This window comes from Vitis vinifera, chromosome 15, assembly GCF_030704535.1.
Source record: "Vitis vinifera cultivar Pinot Noir 40024 chromosome 15, ASM3070453v1".
NCBI lineage: Eukaryota > Viridiplantae > Streptophyta > Magnoliopsida > Vitales > Vitaceae > Vitis > Vitis vinifera.
In genome coordinates this window covers 22,180,443-22,203,156 of record NC_081819.1, presented here as the reverse complement: position 1 = coordinate 22,203,156, position 22,714 = coordinate 22,180,443, and the positions used below count along the sequence as shown (strand labels likewise).

Sequence of the window (22,714 nt, the reverse complement as noted above, 5' to 3'; positions counted from 1 at the left end):
TGAAAGAAATGGACGGCCAGAAGGTGCAAATGATTTGGTGGTGCCCTATTATGATCTGTACACCTCTTATGGTCAAAGTCAAAAGGTTTTATTGCAAAAAGTCAACACAAAAACGTGAGGGCAAGAAGTCATCTTCAGTGGTGGAAAAAAAACAAGAGAAATCAATCCCAAGTCGAAACTTTGAAGAATGGCATTACATTAGTGGTAAATTTCTGAATTTCATTAGATTATGACGGTGGTCCTGCCTTATTAGTTATTCGTTAACCCTAGTGATAAAAAAAAATGACATGATTTTTTTTATCATATCAAACTTTTAATCTAAATAATTTTTTTTTTTTTAAAAAAAAAGAGAATTTAGATAGGAATGAATGAGATTAAATCAATCAAATAAATAAATAAATAGAATCTAGGTATGAAAAAATAAAATGATATCAGTAAAGTAAAAAAAAATAAAAAAAATCCTTAAACCCCATCTCATTTGATTTAAAAGAAACAACTACAACTCAGCTTGTGAGTGATGGGAACAACAAAAGGCCACAACATATTCTCTAATGATGGAGGAAGCACAAATGAGGGTCCAAATTGTAAGTGGGGGGTTTACTACTAAGAGGGCTCATAAAATCATAAATGGGAAGAAGAAAAACAAGAAAACAGAAGAGGTGCATTGCTACTGACTTTAGACACGTGGTGGTGCCCCCCAAATGGTGGTGGGGATGCTCTACATAGTTCTCTACTATACTTCTCCTTCTCCTTCTCCTCCTCCTCCTCCTACTAATTGTGTAGTGTGGCAGTGGCTCCTTCTCCCACTATAAAGTGGAGTATAGAGAAGAGAGATTGAAAAAGAGGGTTGAGTGGAGGTGTGGGTGCTTAGGGATTGCTATCTTCTTTAATATCAAAGGTATCCATCACTTGCATGTCCTTCGCCCATACCCTCCCATCATCTCTCTCTCTTCCTTTCTTTCTCTCTCTATCTACGACAAGAAACAAGTGCATGGTAAGTAAGTCCAACTACTCATCATGAACATTACAACCCTTGCAGGTCAATTATTACTATCTCATATGAACTTTTCATGTATCTATCAACTCATATTCATACTCCTATCCAATTCCAATCTCTAGGTATCAACCAAAACACTCATATCAAGTCCTACCCTAAAGAGAAAAGGGGAGTTAGAAAAGAATGAAGAGATAGCAACCAAAACACTGAAATTCAAGTTCTATCCCAAGGGGATGGAGATGTCTGCTTTTTCATGTATCTATCAACTCCTGCTCTTACCCTACTCCATTGAACCCAACCTACAAGCACTCAAATCCAAAAGAAACAAAGAGAAATCAAGACCTTATTTTCAACATTTTCGAAAACCATTTTCAAAACACAATTTTTATTTATAGTTGTACACTTACTTTTTAAAACAATTCTCATAAAATAAGTAAAACAACGTACTAAAAAAATTGAAATATATTCTATTTTCATAACAAATTTTTTAAAAATTGTTTTCTATAAAAAAACTTATCAAACATATTTTGGAGTTAACAAATGGTTACCAAAGAGGCTCAGAAAAAATATAACTCTCATTTGGGTGTAAATGTTTGACCAAGTAGATGAGATATTGGAGCAAAGTCTTGTATGGTGGTTGGTTATCAAACAAAAGGGTCTCTACCAACCGATCCATTCCATCCAGGGGGGGGTTTCAGGCCCAAGACTTCCACGCATCCCTATCAATAAGTTCAAAAAGCAAAGAGGTAGAGAAAGGGCATGACAGGCAGATTTGTATCAAGGGACATAGTGGTGGTGCTGGAGGGTGTTGTAGTGGTGCTGGCCCAATACTACACTTTTGGCATATGCCTCTTCTTCAATCACCATCATCATGGCCACCCTTAGACCTTAGGACCCTTTTTTAATTTTGGGTCAATTAATTTCACACATGGGCTGATCCCACATCCGTTTCAATGGGTTTAGGTACCATGAACCCCAAACACTACTCACTATCATAATCATGACAATGGGTAGAACTAAAGCCCATCATTCGGGTTGCTTTGTATCACCATAAGTCAATTCCTATTGAGTCAATGCATCCCAAATTCACGTAGATATTATCTATTTTAAGTTTATTTAAAATACATCATTTTTATATATTTTGATTGAATACTCATAGGTTTTACCAAAACACATCTCTCTTTCTTTCTCTCTCTCTCTCTCGTTTTTTTTTAATCTCTCTATATATATAATTGCAGCTTTAAAAATCATTTACAAATATAATTTTCGATTCTAATAACCTTAAAATGCGACTACATATACAATCTTCTAGATAATGTTATAATAATAAAAAATTAATACTCAAGATTCCACGATAATGACATTTTGTTCATACATGACATCAAAAAATAACATTCCATTAAGAGCTATTTTCATCTTAAAAATGTTATGTCCCTTTCCATTTTTTCTTTATTTTAATTCAAACTTCACCATCTCAATTTAATATTTAAAGTTTTTTCAGCGATATTATTCTTACATTATACCAAAATATCAATAGGTCATTTTTTCAAAGATTTTTTATAAAATAAAAATAAAATTTATATGACAAGTAAGTAAACAAATTACATACAGAAATGCGGTGTAAATAAATATATAGTTAATTAATAAATTTTTATATGAGTTTAAAATTTTAAATTATGATGAAAAATCTTAATAGAATAAATTATTCAATATTTGAAAATAGTTTGAATATTATTTTTAGGGTTTATTTTATTGACCTCCTCGAGGTTTTAGTTAAATATATCTAATATTTATTAGTTTGAAATTTCATTAAATACGTTATTTATTATTTTTATTTGATATTTTCACTTATTTTCCTCTTGATTTAAAATAAAAAAAGACATTTAAATTTTTTTAAAATCAACAGGACTAATTGTACCCAACTAAAACTTTAAAGAGGTGAATGGAATTAGCCCGGTTTTAAAAAAGTTTTGAGGTTAAGTCAGACACATCACATCCGGGTCGGTTCGACCCATCGGAGTCGCATCCACGTCTATATAAGACACGACCCCACACGCTTGCACTTCGACTCCTCCTGTGACGAACGTACAGGAAGGGGAGAATCAGGCGTGTGCTGCCGCGCAGGGCATCAGTTGGGTGTGAGTGGATGGGAGGCAGCAGTGGGAAGGGAGGAATGTGAGCCGTCGGATGCGGGGATCATAGGATTCTGAGACAAAAGATCCTAGTAAGGGCATTAAAATCAGGAAGCACGCGATGTGGTAGATGTGGGGAGGGCTCTTTAATAAAGGCCGGTGGTCCCCACAAAATCTGCAAGTTGTCGTGCCACCTCAGCTTTTTTCAGCCGCCCCACGCGCTTCCGCGGTGTCCACGGTGTGAACCCTCTCGCCTCCTCCCAACGTCCACCGCCGCCCACCGCCGCCTTCATTTTCAAGCTATTTCTCCACCTCTCTATTCCCTTGTTTGAATTGATAACTTTATTGTTTACTTTTATGTTTATCTGGATTTTTTTTGGTAGAAAAAAATATTAACGTCAAATTAGAGGTAACGTCATAATTTTTAAAAGATAATATTAATATTATAAATATTTCATCAAATCTTATATAAATCAAAATGAAATAAGGTTTTTTTTTATAAAAAAAAAATTAATAATATCAAAGGTTAAAGAGTTTTTGACTTATGACTTGATAAAAAAAATAAAAATAAAAACAAAAAAAAAACTTCAAAAGTTTTAAAATATTATAAGGTAATTGGAAACTTTAAAATAATTTAGATAAAAATTTAGTAATGAAAACTATTGATTACGAGATAAATGTTTGTGTGATTTTTACTTTGAATAATTTAAGGTATAAAATAATTGTCACATCCATATAATGAGTTTTAGGGCATGACAGATACTTGAATTCAATCTATCACGCCCTTGAAGTAGGTTTTAGGACGTAACATATAATTAAAATTCAATCAGTTATTTATGAAGTCCTCATAATGGGTTTTCAAGCATTACAGATAATCAAATTCAATCCATCATGCTTTAAAATTGGTTTTAGGATGTGACATATAGTCGAAATTCAATCCGTCCTATATGAAGTTTGACTCGTAAATCGGTATTCAAATTATAAAGTTTGTCTCATAAATTGATTTTGAGACAAGATAATTAAAATCCGATTTAAGAATAAAAATAATTTTTCATGAGAAATAAAAATTATTTTCACATGAAGTTCCTCTCATGATAAGTAAGGAATATTCCTTCCCGACGTAGAGAACTCGTATTCACACGTTTTATCAACATCAATCGCCATAATGTTCAATCCTTTTACAAAAAAAAAAAGGCATGATAGCTTTTAGTCATGAGGCTCCAAGTGCCATTTTTCATCTCCCATTGCTTTCATTATTACCAACAAAATACCTTTTAAAATTTTTCATTTTATTTTTATTTTTAGGAAGGATCAAGACGAAATAAAGTATTATAAAATATTAACAAAAAAATCCTAAATAAATAATGTAAAGTGACTAGGAAAATATTTGAAAAAGTTTAAAATGGATGATCCGGATTTTACTCCACCCATTTAAAAATTGGGAGAATTATGTTTTGGGGTAGATGGACCCTCAAATTAACAAAAGGTCTATATAACTCTTCAAATTGAGTCCAAGACCCAATGAAAGTATGGAAATTGAGTTGAAGGATATTATCCTTCCAGCATTTCCAAAAATGCCCTTTGCTGATTTTGAGAGAAAAAAAATATTTTTGAAAAATCCTTTTATTTAATTTAATATTTTAAAAAAATACTTTTATGTAATTCAATATTTTTAAAAAATATTTTTATTTAATTTAATATTTTTTAAAAATACTTTTATTTAATTTATTATTTTAAAAAAATATTTAATTTAATATTTTTAAAAAATATTTTTTATTTAATTTAATATTTTAAAAAATACTTTTATGTAATTTAATATTTCTGAAAAATAATTTTATTTAATTTAATATTTTTTTAAAATATTAAATTTAATATTTTTTTTAAATACTTTTATTTAATTTTATATTTTTGAAAAAAAATTATTGAAAAAATTTTATTTAACTTAATTTTATAAAATATTTTATATGTGTTTTTGAAGGGTATATTTGTCCATTACTATTTCATATCCTTCAACTCAATTTAAAGAGTTATATGGACCTTTTGTTAATTTGGGCCCCCATCTACCCCAAAACATAATTCTCCCAAAAAAATTTCTATTAATTAATATTATATTTTATTTAGTAATTATGATTTTTTTTAAATTCCAACCAAAGTTTTTCAATATCTATTAATAGTAAAAATCTATTCTTTTTTAAATGTCCAAAAACAAATTCTCCCAATTAACTTGTAATTTAAAACTATTGAGAATAAAGTGATATCTTCAATGAGTAAATCCCTTAATTCTTCCTCTAATCAACATTATAATTTTTTTTATAGTTATAATTAATTTTATATAAAAATTTAAAATTAATCATATTTCTTTATATTAATAGAGATTTCCGCTACACAAGTTAAGAGGATATAAATCACAAAGTATTTTTAAAATATGAAACAAATTCTTCTAATTAATTAGAATTTTCAAAATGAAGTCCTGAGGATAAATCCTTAATTTTTCCTCTCTAATCAATATACCAAAATATTATATAATAATTATTCAATAATTATAATTATATTGTAAATTTTGTACAATGAAATCTAGATCATTAAATGAGAGTACAAATATATGGAATCAAAATACAAAAAAATCATACCAGATTTTAATACAAAATAATAAGATTTAAAAGTGCATAAGAGACATCATCTAATTCATCTTACCTTCTAATATTATATATAATACGATAATTTTTATACGAGTTATAATGTTGATGGGTATCGGGTCAAAATTCTTTATCGATATTATCCACTTTGATTAAAGTCCTCACGATTCTAACATCCTTATCTTACACCACTTAAATAATGAGATGTAGCATTATAAACCTCTACCTTATTATCAAAGGACGTTATTGCTAAACAACAGCTAAAGCTATATCATGTTGAAATGATAGCAAATTAGAATAGGACAAATAAATTCTTTTATTTATTTTTTATTAAGATAAAATAAAATACTCTTAGGAGTGATGACTACTATTATAAAGTTAAAACTTTGGTCTAAACTTTTGTGTATATTTAAACGTGACATCCGTATAAGATAATAAAAAATAATAAGAAAGAATAATATTTGTTCTTTTACATCATCACACATCATGCTTGCATAACATGAAACACCACATCCTCAGCCATGTAAAATTCATTATTTATTGATTTATTTTTTAAAGATTTGAAAAATTTACTATTATATATATATTTTGTTTGGCCCAAAGGAAAAGGGATTTAATGACGGTTGTGGGTTATCCACATCGGATCTCCACGGGAGAGTGGCACTTTGCGGCGGGCACGCTCCACGACGCGCGCGTGGTGTGGTTGGATAGTTACCCCACTTTCTGAAATGGGCACCAACTTGATAGGGGCGCCCACCCCCACTGGATTCCACTTTTTTAATAATAAAACCCTACTTTTGTCGGTAACTCACGAGTCTCTTAACACGCAGCGTGTGGACTTTTTCCCTCTTCCTTACAAACCAGGCCTTTGACATTTGATTTAGAAGTCAACCCCCAAAACCACTATCTAGAGAGGGAAAGGCTCTACAATACCGCTTGTTTCTCTCTCCGGAGCGCTTTCTATCTCTAGACTTTTTCTCTCTATAGTTGTATAAATAATTGATTTCCACTCATTTCCACCCCTCAATCTCTCTCTCTCTTTTTATTTTGGCTTCCAAAGTCAGCGCTTTGCTTTGTCTCCTTTTGGGGTTTTGAGTTCATGGAGGAAGATTGGGATCTGCAAGCGGTGGTCAGAGGCTGCGCCACCGCCACCGTCGCCTCTGCCGCCACCACGACGACCACAGCTACTACCAGTGATGCAGCTGCTTTGGATCTTCATAGGAGTTCTTGCTTTTCTCCGTTTGATGTGGTGGAGCAAGCTCATCATCATGACGGCCATCTTCTCTGCTTTCCAGATCCGTTCGAGACCAGGAGGGAAGCTTTTGTGGAGGAATTGCATGATCTTTGCAGACCCTTCTTCCCCAAATCTCAGCCTATCTCTCCCCGGACTATACCCATATCTTCTCTCTCTGTTCTAGGAGGAGGATTCAGTGATCAAACCCACCAAATTCAGCAGCAACAGAAGCAAGACCCACCACCCTCAAAGCACTCTCATGCAAGCTCTGTGCCCTCCACTACGCATTCTCAGAGCCCAAGATCCAAGCGAAGGTAAATTTTGTAGTGATTTTTGGTTTTGATGATCAGAATTCTGGCAAATACCCATTGGTTAAACTAGTTGTGTTTCACAGAAAGAATCAGATGAAGAAGGTTTGTCACATACCAGCTGAGGGGTTGTCTTCCGACATGTGGGCTTGGAGAAAGTATGGGCAAAAACCCATCAAAGGTTCTCCATATCCAAGGTGGGTGTCTGAGATTTTCACCATTTTTTAACCTTTTTTTCCAATGGTTTTTCATGGGTCTAGAGATTGAATGAAGTGTTTTTGATGTTTGATCAACAGGGGTTATTACAGATGTAGCAGTTCAAAGGGGTGTTTGGCCCGAAAACAGGTGGAGCGAAACAGATCCGACCCAGATATGTTCATCGTCACCTACACAGCAGAGCACAACCACCCTATGCCCACCCACAGGAACTCTCTCGCCGGAAGCACCCGCCAGAAGCCGGTGACCCCTCCTGCAGCAGCCACCACCACCGCCTCCGCTGACGCCGTAAAACCCTCGGCCAAACCCGCATGTTCCTCGCCGGCGACTTCCGCGGACGATGAGCTTGTACAGCAAAGCACAAGCGTGCAGAGCAAAGATTTGGTGGAAGACGAGGAAGACGACGAGCTGGGGTTCTCCGACACGGCCGTGGACGACGATTTCTTCATGGGGTTGGAGGAACTCGCCGAACAAGTCACCGGAGACTGCTTCCCCGATCACTTCCCGCCCAGCTTCCCCATTCCTTGGCTGGCCAACAATGCTGCAACAGCCGCCGGCGGGATCTGAGGGCTGCCGGAAAAGCTAGTTTGATTCTGACTAGTGATGATGCATTTGCTAAATACTCACTTTTCCCATCTTTTTGTCTTTTTAGAGAGAGAAAGAGAAAGCGTAGAGAGAGAAAAGAAAGAGAGATGGGTTTTGGAAGCATTTGGTAGAATCTCTCCCAAAATGCTTTGTGCCTTTGTAAACCTCACCTCCATTACAGAGAGTCTTGTAGAGGAAAAAAGACTTCCATTGCTTTTCCTTGTTTGTGGATGCATAGTAAATAAAAATGCTTCTTAACCAATATTCATTCATCATCATCATCATCATCATCTTTTTTTTTTTTTCTCCTCTTTTCTTTCGCCAATTATTAGGGTTTTTAAGTCCATTTATTAATTATGTTGTTCAACCCCACAATTAATTATCAAGTGATGGTATATTTTGAAAGAACCTTTTTAGAGACATTATTCATTTTTCTCACCAAACAAACCCATATGATTTTTTGAATGAATTTTTTTTCGTTTGCCTCCTCATTTTTTTGTGGGTACATGAGGTCCAACTCCAACATGGGAAAATTAGGATAACACGAACAAGAATAGATATTTTTCTAGCCATTTTAGGGCTGCAGAGGGGGCAATATCTTTGTTTACCATATAAATGCAGCCTTATTGTTCATCTACCTTTACGATTCCACCCCATAAATGATGATAACTAGAAAGATATTAATGCAGCACCAGATCCACAGAAAGTGAAGGAATTTTTCGGGCATTTTTCAACTTCAACATTGATTTAGCACAAACTGTTTTGGTACAATCCATCTATTGCTTATTGTCAGGTTCTCAATCACATAAACTTGAAACCTGAGAAATTCTAAAGTTGAATATAACTTAGAAAAAATGCTGTCCCCAAAAAATGATTATCTCCCTTTGTTTAAGTTGGTTCAGAAGGAAAAGAAGGAATCCCACAAACATGTCTGCTAAGGACAATGCAACAACTTGCAATCGGACAAATGCTCCGGTGAGCACTGCAGGCCTTCAATTAATGTTCTGTGTGGAGCCAAACAGAGATTCCAAAATGAGCCCAGAAGCCATTAATGCAGAAGCTGTAGTAGTCTTTGTTTTCTTCCATTTCCCCAAAGCCGATGCTCTCCTTTCCACAGATGCCACAGCAGGCTATGCAGCAGAAGCGGAAACTTCGTATCCTTGGACAAAACTCTTCAGTTTTGCTGTTTCACCAACTGCAGAAAGCCATTCTGTGAGGATCTCCATGGTTATGTAGTCAGGGTTACAAGCATGTTCTGTCATTCTATCCATCAGTTCAAATGCTTTGCTCAACCAATTCTTCTCCTGAAGGCCTTTGAACATGGCATTGAATGTGTTTGTATTTGGCTTCACCCCTTTAACTTTCATATCATCCATCAGAGAAAGGGCAAGGTCTACTTGGTTTTTCCTGCACAAAGAGTTTATCAAGATATTGTATATGACAGTGTTGGGTGGAACCTTGGAAGTAGAACTCATGTCTCTGAAAATTTTCATGGCTTCATCGAGATTGCCATTCAAGCAATATGCATGAATCAGTGCTCCATAAGTAACAACAGTTGGTACAAGACCCTCCTTCACCATCTTTTTCATCAATCTATGGGCAGTTGAAAAATCTCCGGTCTTGCTGAAATGGGAAATCAGAGTATTGTATGTGACACCATCAGGCTTGATGCCAGCGTTTTCCATTTCCTTGAGCATCTCATAAGCTTCATCCAATTTATTCTTCCTGCAGAACCCATTAATCAGAACATTGAAGCTCACAATATCAGGGGAGAACCCGGCTTCTTTCATCTTTGACAGAACAAAGCTTGCTCTATCTAACTTTCCAGCTTGACTCAAACCAGAGATCAAGGTGTAATACACAATTGCATCTGGGGAGCATCCAGCTTCCAACATTTCATCAAACAACTCCATCGCCTTTTCAATATTGTTTACATTACAAAAAGCTCTAATCAAGGCAGTGTAAGTGACTGCATTCCCTTTCAGCCCCTTCCCTTGCATTTCATTAAAGAACTCAACAGCACCATTGATTCTCCCATGCTTGCACATGCCATCAACCAAGGTATTGAGCGTGACCACATTTGGTGGAACCCCATCCTTGTTCATCTGATCAAAAAGTTCCCGAGCTGCCTCGATCATGCTGGCTTTGCAGTACCCATCGATCAGGCAATTGTATGTCACGGTATTAGGCATGCATCTTGGCTGTGATCTCATTCTTTCCACCAAACCCAAGCCTTCTTCTTGCCTCCCCACTTTGCAAAGTCCATCAATCAGAGTGTTGTAAGTGATCACATCCGGTTCAACCAAAAACCCGTTACTTTCTCCTCCATTCATCTTCTCAAACACCTCCAGTGCCTCGTCTACCCTTCGAAACTTGCAAAGATGATTGATAAGAATCCCAAAAGTCACAACATTGGGCTGAATATCCATTTCCTTCATCTCTGCCAAAAGGGTGTTCATCCTCTTGAACTCCCGAGCCCTCCCCAACGCTGTCAATAGAGCATTGCAAGAAGCAGCTTCCATAACACCCCCCAATTTCATCAGCCCATGCAGAACATCCCAAGCTCGATCAGTCCTGCCACTCCTACACAACCTGCTAATCAATTGTGTTAACCAAATAGAATTTGGAAAGACTTCATGCTCAGCAAATTTTGACACCAACCCAACAATTTCCTCTTCATCCACCGCTCTCCCAACCTTGTCCCTCTTCGATAATGCACTAAAAACAATATGCCCAGTGTTGCTATTAGGCGGAAACTCAGCCTTTGGTTGTAGCATTTCATCGAGCAGGTGGAGAGCATCATCGACACGGCCCTTTCGGAATAACACATCAATCAAAATATTCCTTATATGCGTCAATCTACGAGACGGGCACAGTTCATTATACACGAGAAACGATTCATCAACCATTTGCGCTCTTCCAAAGCATCGAATTAGAAGGGTTGCGGCATTGACAGAGAGTGGAATCTTATGGCTCTTAGACGTTTTGAAGAGGTCTAATAGCTTATTATGCGAGTTAGGTTCGCGGCTAGCGTGCTCGAAAACGGCTTCCAGTGTGAAAGATAGCAATGGTGAGTCTTGACATGGCGAATTGGCTTGGACCCAGTTAAAGAATTTGAGAGCTTTGGCGGTGGAGCCCAAAAGGCGAGTGATTTGGAGGAGATTGTGAGGAGGGGGCGGAGGGCTGGTAGTGGGGAAGAGGAGTTGGTGGAGTTTGTCTTCGTTCCAGTCATTGTCGGTGGTTTGGAGCAGTTCTACAACAAGGTTGACGACCGACGACGAATCATTTTGTGGCGGCGGGGCTGGTGGATGGTGGTCGGGCTCGGCGGAGAGGTGGCGGAGGAGGGAGGAGAGGTTTGGAGGGGTTTGGGGTCTAAGGAAACGAAGGAGCTTTGATTGTTTCGATGACACCGTGAGAGCTGCACTCATTTTCTCCGTTTCTTCGCAGAGAAAAGACACGTCTTTTTCCAAAGTTTCAAGATAAAGAGGGAGGAGGTTTTGATCTTGTAGGGGTCTGTTTGGACGAAAAGAAAATGGATTCTTGAAACCTCTCCTTAACAGGGAACCCTTGAAACTTTCCAAAAGACTGAGCGGAAAAGAAAATGGAAAATTCTATTGCAAATGTCCAATTGAAAAAAAAATAAAAATTATGAAGCAATGAAATATTGGAACAGATCAACCGGTAGCTTTCTCGGAATATATTGCCAAAAATATATTCATTTCTACTTCCAGTAGCCACCGCCAACATTTCCAAAGCACAATGGATGGAAGATTGATCTTCTGTTTACATTTTAGAGGTCTTCTTCCAGGGGTTTGAGTGCAAATCCAAATAAGAATTTCAAGTGTTAAAAGACTAAAGTTGTAAAAATGATTTTTAAAAACAGTTTAATAGATTTTTAGAAATATTTTTTAAAAATAATCTTCAATTTTTTTTAATATAAATACTGTATATTATAAAAAAATTCATAATATTTCTTTACATTTTTATGAATATTCTAAAAAAACCTAAAAACATTTGAAAATTGTTCTAAAAATCAATATTATTTTCAAAATAAATTCTCAAAAAAACCATTTTCAATATTAAGTATTTTTTTAAAAAAATTATATTATAAAAAAGGTAACATAAATTTCAAAGATATTTTAATAATGCTTCACAGTACGCTGGGAGGTAATAAGAACTTCAGAGAAAATGTTGAACATATTCAGTTTCCTTAGCATAAACCACATGCCAAAAGTGTAAAGTCTAAAGAAAACTATCCAAATGCTGGAAAGTTAAATTTGATTGATATTCATTAGCTGATTTTAAAACTTAAGAAGAGCTTAACATGCCTAATTAAATTAAGGATTTAATGAAGGACAAGTAAAATGAAAATTTCAAAGACACATTTCCCCTTTTCCTTGCAAGTTGCAACAACTTCTCAGAGCCCAAAGTCTCAGGGACTGAGGATGTTCATCACCATCTCTCCTGAAGAAAGCTCTTCAACTTATTAAGATTTTAACCCAACTGTACTCTGATCAGGGGAGGGAAAGCACAAAACTGCTGGGCTTGACCATTTCAATCACTTTTCGGGCTCTTTCCCTCCAGTGATTCACTTGTCTCGATCTTCTCAGCTGCTTCAGCTGCTGCTGATGCCGCCTTGTCCAAGCCCAACTTCTGTAACTCGTTCAAGAAACCATCGACTTCGGCAGAACAGATTTTATATGGGCTATGAGCAGGACCAGGGAATGAACCATTTGTTACTTCTTCCTTGTATTCCAGAAGAGCTTTATTGATCACTTCTCCTACTTGTCCATACCTCTTGCAGAACTTTGGGGTAACCTGCAGAAGGTGAAGCAATACCTTTTCAGGTTAAATATTCCCCAGAAGAATCGATATCGATAATTTATGGTTTGAAAAGCAATTGTGTAATTAACCTTAGCATGATGTGGGTGTTGCATCATTCCCAGCAGATCATGGTAAACTAGCACCTGCAGTATATTGAAAGGGAAGTTTTGTGTCAAAGAATTGATCAGTAGAGTGCAACTTTTCCAAGAAGAGCAAGAAAGCAAGCTGACAAGATCTTCAGATTTTATATTACTATCATAAGACACACATCACCAAAAAATGGCCTCCTAGATCGAGTTAACCGTTTATTTAGAAAACTACTCTCAAATCTCAATGTGTAGCTTCAGAAAAATGAAAAAAAATTGGAAACCAAAAAGGGATTTCTTTACATGTAACAACTTCAGCCATAGATGAAGACAAAATTAGACCAACTTCTAGTTTCAGCATTTGATAATGGGAAGCTGATTTGTAAAGTCTTGCTCGGAATATATGAACAAGGTACCCTCAAGGCCTCATTCAAGTGGTAAAACGATTGGGGAGGGTTTGTGGGAGGTTCTAGGTTCACTACTGCATTATACTGAATATCTAGTTCTGTCCTATTGGTTGCAAATTGAATATCAAGTAACCACAAAACTCAAGAGTGCATTAAACTGAAAACTGAGGGAAAATGCCAAAGGTCATTAACTGGAACTGGATTCTTCTCTTACAGTCCTAAAGTTTTCCTTTCGGTTATGTTTGGTTCCCGGAAAATACTAAGGAAAGAAAAAAAATGCAAAGGAAAATGATTTTTTCATGTTTGGTTGTCCTATGAAAAATATAAAAGAAAATCAAATATAATTAAAACTAATTAAAAACTTATGTATTTTAAAATTATTTAATCTTTATATTAATGAGTTAAAATAAATAAAATGAGTTTGAAGTAAAAAATAAAAATAACTCATCAACTTTTAATCCGTTTTTTATTTTCCTTCACTTTTTCTTTCCTTCTATTTTTCCTTTGTATTTTCTTTCCCTTGTATTTTCCCTCAAATTTTCTGAGAACCAAACATAGCCTTCATCTTTGACCAGAAAGTATGATTCAGTCTAGCAGTCTAGGGGGAATAACAGGGTAGTCCTTGATGTTAAAGATTGAGCCACAACTTCACAGAGCATCCATCTTTTTTGGAAAAACCCCGATTCAAGATCTATGACCACCCTGAGCTTAACCAAACCCCCTTAACTAATAGATGCTAGAGGGGGCAGGGGGGTGCACTGGCATCTGCTAAACCCAGCCTCAGTCTAAGTAAGAAAAGGGGGTTTGGCTCCAGGCTCCAACTTGATCTTGTGTTGTGTGGCATTTGATCCTTTAGGAGCCTCCTCGACATTTAAAATTGCATGATGTTAGTAAACCAGCAGGTGATCCCATAAAAGTTAAATTAGAAGTTGTTCCTCCTAGAAATTGGGGGATTGACAAGAAAAGAAAAGCACAGCAACTAATATAAACTTGCAATGGATTTCACAAGAACTAACAGCATACTCCAAACAATACATTTCAGGAGCTGACGGGGCTGATAATCAAATGAATTAAAATCACAAGTTTTATGAAGAAACCAATATTTTCATGTTCAGGAGACATTGTTGAATCCTCATATTCCAAAATTTAACTATGATAGTGAGGAAAGGGGGACTTGTCATCTTCTTGCAATGACCAAAGGGGACTCATCAGAGAACTGGACAAACCATTCAAGAAAGAGTAACTGACTAAGTTTTTGATTCACTATCTCTGCAGGCACTTCTTAGTTTTGAAAAATTCTTAACGTAGAAAAAACTCAAGTCTAAGCATAAGTAAAATCAATATCTGGAGTAACAAAATCTAAGTAGTACTAAGTCTTGTAAAATAGACCAACTTGGTTTTCATATTTTTTCTTAGCAACAAAAGAAAACATACAAAAAACACGGGTATTTATCTTAGTAGAGAGATAGAGAATAATCAACCTGTCCACTGCAGAAAGGTCCAGCTCCTATGCCAATGGTGGGGATTCGAAGGGCTGATGTTGTTGCAGCAGCCACAGGTGCAGGCACACATTCAAGAACAACAGCAAAACACCCAGCTTCCTGTAAAGCCATTGCAGTCTCCACAACCTGCTCAAATCAAACCAATTCAACATGGATTTTAGAGAGAGATCTTGACAGCACCTAACGATATATTTTTTTTGAATCCTAAATCCCCCAAGAATACAAATGGAAAGAGAAGGACCTTGACAGCACTAGCAATATTTTTCCCTTGAGGCCTAAATCCCCCAAGAACACTTATGGCCTGAGGGGTAAGTCCCACATGACCCATTACAGCAATTCCAGCCTCGACAATGGATTTTGCTGCTGTAATTCTTGAAGGTGATCCTCCTTCCAATTTAATGGCATCCATTGTGCCTTCCTTCAAGATCCTGACAGCTGCATCAACTGCCTGCTCATAATTAAAACTGTGAGATAACCAACCATTAAACTTTTACACCCAAACTCAACCAATTTGGTATCCAAATATCCTCTTATCAAAAAAATTCAACAGTGAGAACAAACTACATTGTTTAACTTCAAAAGCATTAAAAAAAAAAAAAAAACCTACAAAGCAAACATGCCAAGAATATTTTGTAAATGGAGGTACACATGTGAAAGAGGGTCACTTCAATTGCCTTCAACTCTCTAGACCCGAAAACCAAATGATTCATCCATAAAACTCCAATGAACATAGACATTGGTTGGAAACAGGGTCTCAAACAGAGATTCAAATCCAAAGAGTTTAGAGGTCAGTTCAGTTCCAATTTTGGCATTTGATATGTATGCAGCAGATTTCTTCTTGGTCACACCATAATCAAATATCGACAGATTTCCCAAAAAAACATATATTTCATGTGCCTTTCATCACATTCACACACTTCGTTATGGTTTACAAAAGGGAAATTTCAGGAGTCCAGATTAAACCAGAAGCAATCCAAAATTTTCAGCAACTATAAGCAAAAGAAAAGATTAGAGCAGCCGTTTTTACCTGAATTTTTGTCATAGCTCGGATTCTAGGCTCATCTAAACCCAAATTTGTACCAAATTTTAGCCAATATCCATTAAATTTAAACACCATGATCACCCAAAAAATGGAAAAAAAAAAAACCTATGAAGAACAATAGCTTCAGTTTCATGTGCAGAATTCATCAATACCTGATTTGAACTAGACTCATATGTCCCAAATGGAAGATCACCGACGAGAAGCGGCCTCTTGGCGCCGCGAGCGACGGCGCGGCAATGGACGAGCATTTCTTCGAGAGAGATAGGGAGGGTGGTGTCGTGGCCGTGGACGACCATGGAAGCGGAGTCACCCACGAGGCAAATATCGATGCCGGCCAAGTCGAGATGGACCGCCGACGGGTAGTCGTAGGCGGTGACCATGGTGAAGGGCTCGCCCCTCCTGTGCTTCTGCCTCAGGTGGTTCAGTGTCACTCTCTGGTTAGGGTTTTGCGGCTTCGGTCCGCCGTATACAGTGTTTTCCGGCAAGTTGCTCAGCCATTTGAGGTGGGTGTGTAGAGAGAATGGCTTGCTTACCGAGGACAAGGACTTCTTTAGAGTTCTCGCGACAAGCATTTTCTCAGGTAAGTTCAATTCCCCAAGGCAGAGAGGCTGAGGCGAGAAGTATTTAGAGGAGAAAGTTGTGGAGGCGGAATGTGGCTGCGCCACCTACCGCAAGTGGAACGAACGAGAAAGTGGTGGTGGCCTAATGTGGCTGCTCCACCTACTGCAAGTAAAACGCGCCGGCGGTTGTCGTTTTTAATAATATAATACGAGCAATTGCCATCATCACATTCACGCCTCCGAAAAAGACCATTCTATCAAGTTTTTCCTTTTATGGAAATTTTGTACCTTTTCTTAGTTTGGATAATGAACCAATATCTTATATATACGGTCCAAACTTTCTTTTCTCTTTTCTCTCTTTTTATTTTTTTATTTTATATTATTTTACTACATAAATCAAATCAAACTCCACAAATAATAATCATATTAAAAATATAAACTCAAATACTATTTTATTATTAAATAAATAACATATAGTAAACTCATTTAATAATAAGATTTCCTATTTAATAATCAAATTGATTTTAAATCTTGCATATATTGATATGATTAATGTTTCAGTAAAATATGTTCATAACTCAATTGTGACAAATTTAAAATAAGTCAAATATAAATTAAATAATTTAAAGATACGATCTCAATGAAATTATTAAATTGATCAATTCTAATTAAATTTGTATTATCCAGATTGGTCTAAGAACTAAAATTATGTATTTATTAAACATATTATATAGATATATATAAATTTGACTTAAATATATTTATATTCAACTCAAACCTGTGAAAAATGTATTAAATTTAAGTCATATTGATGAATCATACCAAACTTTGTCATTTTTGTAGAAAACCGGATGGGAAATAGAATCCAACTTTTCTAACATATGCTGTAAGATAAACTTATGACATAACTAATTGGATTCAAAGGAGTATCCAAAAAAAGGGTTATGATGAATAGAATCTAAGGGGAAAATCATTATCAATCATTCATTTGTTTCATGATATACTAATACATAATGATATACTTTTGCACTATCACTACAAACCATTCCCACTTAAATTTCATAATTCACATTTCAAAAATTTTAAATTATCTACCCATTTTTGGATATTAAACTAAATTATAGTTTCAAGGATATGATAATTTTTTTTTAATAAAAGAGCTCATTTGATAATGTGACATAATTTATGGCCGATAAAAAAAAATTAAAAATTAGATTGAAATACATCGAGAAAACTTTGATATGAGGGTTATTTGATTAAAAGGGTGAAATTATCCCCATTTTTTAAATCTAATTCTCATTTTTTTAACCTTAAAAAATATTTATTTCGGATGAAGTTGTCCTCATTTTTTTTATTGTAAAAATAATATTTTCCTTTAAAAGTCGTACCTAAATAATTAATATATTGAAGGGTATTTATTTGAAAGTAGGTTATTTTTCTAGACAAAAAACGAAGGTAAATTTATAAATATGAGGATATATAATCATATTTTTTGATAAAAGTTTTAATAATTTAAGCTTAGAGAAGTCTTTGATAAATAATAAAATAAATATAGAATAAAATTCTATCTAAAATAAGGGCCTCGTCAGATATATTATCTACGTTGGAGAGGGCATCGACCACCACTGAATTGACCATTTCACCCTTCTCTCCGTCATGTGTTCAATGCACGCGCTCCAATCCTTGATGAAGCCCCCGCTCCTCCTTCGCTTCATTTCCTCGACTGCTCACTCCATTGTGCTAAATCCAATCCCCAAGCCCCTCTGCTTCCATTCCTCTCGGAGACTAGCTGGAGCAGTGATCGCAATGGCCGGGTCCAACTCTTCCGCCGGCGGTTCGTCGTCAGACCACGTTGCTGGAGCCTGGTACTCGGTGCCGGACCTCCGGCTTCGCGACCATTACTTCACTGTTCCTCTAGACTATTCTCTCGATTGTAGTACTTGCCCTAAGATCTCTATTTTCGCTCGGGAGGTCGTTTCTGGTATGGTAATCGATTCCTTAATCATACTTAGTTAGCCTAGTTATCTGTTAATTGCTGTTGATTTAATACTACTTTTGCCGGTTAGTGCTTGGATTTCTTGTGTTAGGGTGGTCATTCGTTCATGATTTATTCATTTTCGAGAAGTATTATAGTCTCAGATTGTAATTTCAGTCGAGGTTTGTTTGGTTGCCGAGCAAGTTAGGAAAAGAAAAGAAAAAAAAATTAGAGCTGAGATTCATTTTAGTCATATGAGAGGAAACAGAGACCAGTCAAAGACTCAAAAGTTTACAACTATGTGAAAATTGCATGGAAAATGACTTCGCCGCATTGCTAAATGGCACGTGATTTAATTTTTCTTGAAGATCAGGAGCATTGGTTGCATATAGAATTTTATTTAGGGTCTGTTTGGTTGCTGAGAAATTTTGGGAAAGAACATATTGAGTCGAGATTTTCTACAAGTTTGATATGAGAAAATAGAGAATAGAGAACAATCAAAGGCTCAAAACCCCACAACTGTGTAAAAAATTGCTAGGAGAGCGATTCATCCTCTGGATTTCTCAGTGTGTGCGGTATAGTCTTTTAGAACGATCAGGCATTTTTGTAGCAGCGAGTATTCTGGGAGATTGGAGAATGTAGCATCACCAATTGAATCTGGGTGTGACATTTTCTTGTAAATTGGCAGTTCTTGGTCTCTGTTTGATTAATACAGTTGGTTTGTGTTTCACAGTTGGGAAAGAAGAGCAACCATTGCCATTTCTACTATACCTACAAGGGGGACCTGGTTTTGAATCACCACGACCAACAGAAGGCAGTGGGTGGATAAGTAAAGCATGTGAAGAATATCGTGTTGTGTTGTTGGATCAGGCATGGTTTAATTCTTATTTTCTTGGGACAGGCTTTGTTTGAAATTTGATAATTACTGATGTGTTTTTCTTGCAGCGAGGAACAGGTTTATCAACTCCATTGACAGCATCATCGATGATGCAAATGAAGTCTCCAGAGGATTTGACGAACTACTTAAAACATTTTCGAGCAGATAATATTGTGAATGATGCTGAATTTATTCGAGTACACCTTGTTCCTGATGCTGGACCTTGGACAATTTTGGGGCAGGTATAACATTGCTATTGTGATTGGGATGTGTTTATGTGCATGCTTTTTGGAGTATAGAGTTGAGTTCTGTACGATGAAACCAATTTTAGATTGCAAAGTGACTTCTATTCCTTTTTCCTTCATGAGAATGCCTCTCAACTAATTCCCGCATTATAATTTGCTTGTGGTGCATTGCATTAAAGCTTTGGAATTATATGACTCATAAAATTTACCAAAAGCTTGTTCTTTTTTATTTTGCAGAGCTTTGGTGGTTTTTGTGCGGTTACCTATTTGAGTTTTGCACCAAAAGGATTGAAACAAGTCCTTCTAACTGGGGGAATTCCTCCAATTGGAAGTGGCTGCACTGCTGATACTGTCTATAGTGTATGCTTTGAACAGATCTTTCGTCAGAATGAAAAGTATTACAAGAGATTTCCTCAGGATATTGAAATTGTTCGTGAAGTTGTTACCCACTTGGCAGAGCATGAAGGAGGCGGGGTGAGGGAATTTAGGCGGTTCTGATTTTCTTTTCTTTTTCTATTTTCCCAATTCATAAAAAATAGACTAACCCTCACAAATTTTTCCCTTGTTACAAGGTGCCTCTTCCATCTGGGGGCATATTAACCCCAAGGGGTCTGCAGCTTCTTGGTCTTTCTTGTTTAGGCTCTAGTACCGGTTTTGAGCGATTGCACTATATGTAAGGAATTATTTGTATACCAATTTGTTTCTTAAGTACTTGATTCTTCAAGTTGAGCTTGTTTATACTATCTAAACATAGGCTTGAGAGGGTCTGGGATCCTATAATCATCCCAGGAGCGCAAAAACAGATCAGTTACTACTTCTTGACTGCTGTAAGAGTTTCTGCTTTCTTTGACCATAAAATTTGAGTTTTTAAATCTCATTATCAACATCAACTTCAAATCCTTTCATCTATGCAGTATGAGAGGTCTTTGGATTTTGATACAAATCCACTCTTCGCTCTTCTGCACGAGTCTATATACTGTCAGGTAAAAAATTCTACTTTACCAAAAACCTTGCTAGATAAATTTTGTTGCATACTTTTGTTTATACACACACACACACATATATATATATATGCGCATATATGTGTAATAATTTTCTTGGAACTACCTAATTTTTTGATTGCTTTCAACTTAAAGGGTGCTTCCTCACGCTGGTCTGCGCATAGAATCAGGGCTAAAGATGAGGGGAAGTTTGATGCAATGAAGGCAGCAAAAGAAGGTCGTCCTGTGCTGTTCACAGGAGAGGTATACAAAAGTAGTCCATTATGCTTAAAAATAAGAAAGAACCATGACTCTATCCTCCCATTCTTGTAGCTTGTTTTACAAATATGCACTAGTCATATTTTAATGGTATGGATATTGTTTTGCTAGGTGACTTCATACATCTTGTCACTCTATTACATTCATTTCTTGAAAAATGGATGTTAATTTCTAAATTGGATTTTTCAAAAGGTATAAAATTTTATATGCACACACAATATGCATGACAGCTTTCTATTCTCTCAAAAGAAATATTTGGTTTCTCTCATTGTGTATACTGATTTTACCCAAGGGTATGACCTAAGAACTGCTAAAGATTAATTTTTTTTACACATGTTTATAAAGTTTGTTCAAGCCAGTTATTTGTCTTGGTGTCGTTCAATGCATCGCATAGGATCATCAGTCTCAGTTTGCTTCTACAGATGATATTCCCATGGATGTTTGAGGAAATTCATGCCTTGAGGCCCTTCAAAGATGCAGCTAATCTGTTGGCTGAGAAGGAGGATTGGCCTCCACTGTATGACATTGACTCCTTGAATAATAACAAGGTGAGTGACTCTATGTTAGATTGAACTTCTTGAACTTCAATAATAACATGGACAACTTAATCAACTTGAAGTTGCCAAGTCACCTTTCCTAAACTTTACAATACTTTTTGGGAGTTCAAGTGCTTGATGTCTTGGTCAAATGAGACCATCCTATATTTATAGGCACCAAAGCAGCTGTCTAAAACCCTTGAATGTTTCCTACAAATCTAGATCTATATAGAATTTGGTTATCCATTTTTTATAGGTGCCAAGGCAACTCTCTAAAACCTTTGAATGTTTCCTACAAATCTAGATTTCTGTAAGTTTATCTCCACTATCTCCCATTCATTTGTACAACAGTTTTCAACAACCCTCTAGAATGTTCTACATAACCCCACTATCTCTCATTCATTCTTGGAGACATCCATGGGAGACATGTGGATCTCTCCAAGTGCTTCCAAGCTGCTTGCTCCTAGGGATTATTTGACGTGTTTGTTCTTGGTTCCAAACCGGAGGGGTACTTTGAGAAATGTGGCCCAGCATGAGCTTACTGGACAATCCTTTTAGTGTCTATTGGTTTATTTACTTTCAATCATGGCAGGTACCTGTTGCTGCTGCAGTTTATTATGAAGATATGTATGTTAACTTCAAACTGGTTATGGAAACAGCTTCTCAGATAGCAGGCATTAGATTGTGGATAACTAATGAATTCATGCATTCCGGTCTGCGTGATGGAGGCAGTCAGGTTTTCGACCATTTGATGGGAATATTAAGTGGAAAGAAGCCTCTGTTTTGATCTCCATTGCATTTGTTTCTGTTTTTCTGAGCTTTAGCCCACCCCACACAACACAACTTCCCTTCCCTAGTAATAAGGCAACAGTAATTCAACTTATCTTGGGGTTCAGACTTTCCAATTGAGGTTTATATATCATGAAGAACTTTTTGTTAAATAATGCATCTGTAACTTTATTCTTTGATGGGATCAATCTGAAATATTGAATTAGAAATTCTGTATTCTGAAGGATATGAATCTTCCTGTCTGTATCCCCTTCTGAAAAATGAAGAACAGGAAGAAGTTTTGTGGAAAATAGAGTCTGCCACAGACTCAAAAAGGGCAAAAAATGCTGATAAAATTTTGCCCAATATCAATAGACTGCCTCCATGAATATATTGTTAAAAATTATTTTGTTTTGAATTAAATTTTGTATTTTATGTTTGAAAACTATAAGTACTTTCTTTTAGTTATACTTGTTCTTAGAAAGTATTAAAGAAAGAAAATTGATGTTTAGAAAAATTATTTTC

General features: G+C 36.0%; 4 protein-coding genes across 4 annotated transcripts; 2 read left to right on the top strand and 2 right to left on the bottom strand.

Annotated features, from left to right (window-relative positions):
* The first annotated feature begins 6,780 nt into the window (after window positions 1-6,780).
* LOC100256849 (WRKY transcription factor 22) lies at window positions 6,781-8,370 on the top strand. Its single transcript, XM_002276889.4, has 3 exons — window positions 6,781-7,313; window positions 7,394-7,504; window positions 7,604-8,370. The coding sequence occupies exons 1-3, from the start codon at window positions 6,865-6,867 to the stop codon at window positions 8,088-8,090; spliced, it is 1,047 nt and encodes a 348-aa protein (XP_002276925.1). The 5' UTR covers window positions 6,781-6,864; the 3' UTR covers window positions 8,091-8,370.
* Window positions 8,371-8,815: 445 nt separating this feature from the next.
* On the bottom strand, window positions 8,816-11,946 carry LOC100250006 (pentatricopeptide repeat-containing protein At3g61520, mitochondrial). The gene has a single exon (XM_002275455.5). It carries the CDS (start codon window positions 11,534-11,536, stop codon window positions 9,239-9,241), a length of 2,298 nt encoding a protein of 765 aa, XP_002275491.1. The 5' UTR covers window positions 11,537-11,946; the 3' UTR covers window positions 8,816-9,238.
* A 405-nt stretch (window positions 11,947-12,351) lies between these two features.
* On the bottom strand, window positions 12,352-16,820 carry LOC100251716 (3-methyl-2-oxobutanoate hydroxymethyltransferase 1, mitochondrial). The gene is made up of 5 exons (XM_002276929.3): window positions 16,122-16,820; window positions 15,169-15,375; window positions 14,907-15,053; window positions 13,022-13,075; window positions 12,352-12,926 (listed from the first exon to the last, which is right to left on the bottom strand). The coding sequence occupies exons 1-5, from the start codon at window positions 16,539-16,541 to the stop codon at window positions 12,663-12,665; spliced, it is 1,092 nt and encodes a 363-aa protein (XP_002276965.1). The 5' UTR covers window positions 16,542-16,820; the 3' UTR covers window positions 12,352-12,662.
* Window positions 16,821-18,139: 1,319 nt separating this feature from the next.
* LOC100244876 (uncharacterized) lies at window positions 18,140-22,436 on the top strand. The gene is made up of 10 exons (XM_002275477.4): window positions 18,140-18,510; window positions 19,238-19,374; window positions 19,450-19,623; window positions 19,864-20,100; window positions 20,199-20,299; window positions 20,381-20,453; window positions 20,541-20,609; window positions 20,763-20,870; window positions 21,308-21,433; window positions 22,014-22,436. The coding sequence occupies exons 1-10, from the start codon at window positions 18,186-18,188 to the stop codon at window positions 22,206-22,208; spliced, it is 1,545 nt and encodes a 514-aa protein (XP_002275513.1). The 5' UTR covers window positions 18,140-18,185; the 3' UTR covers window positions 22,209-22,436.
* Window positions 22,437-22,714: the final 278 nt, after the last annotated feature.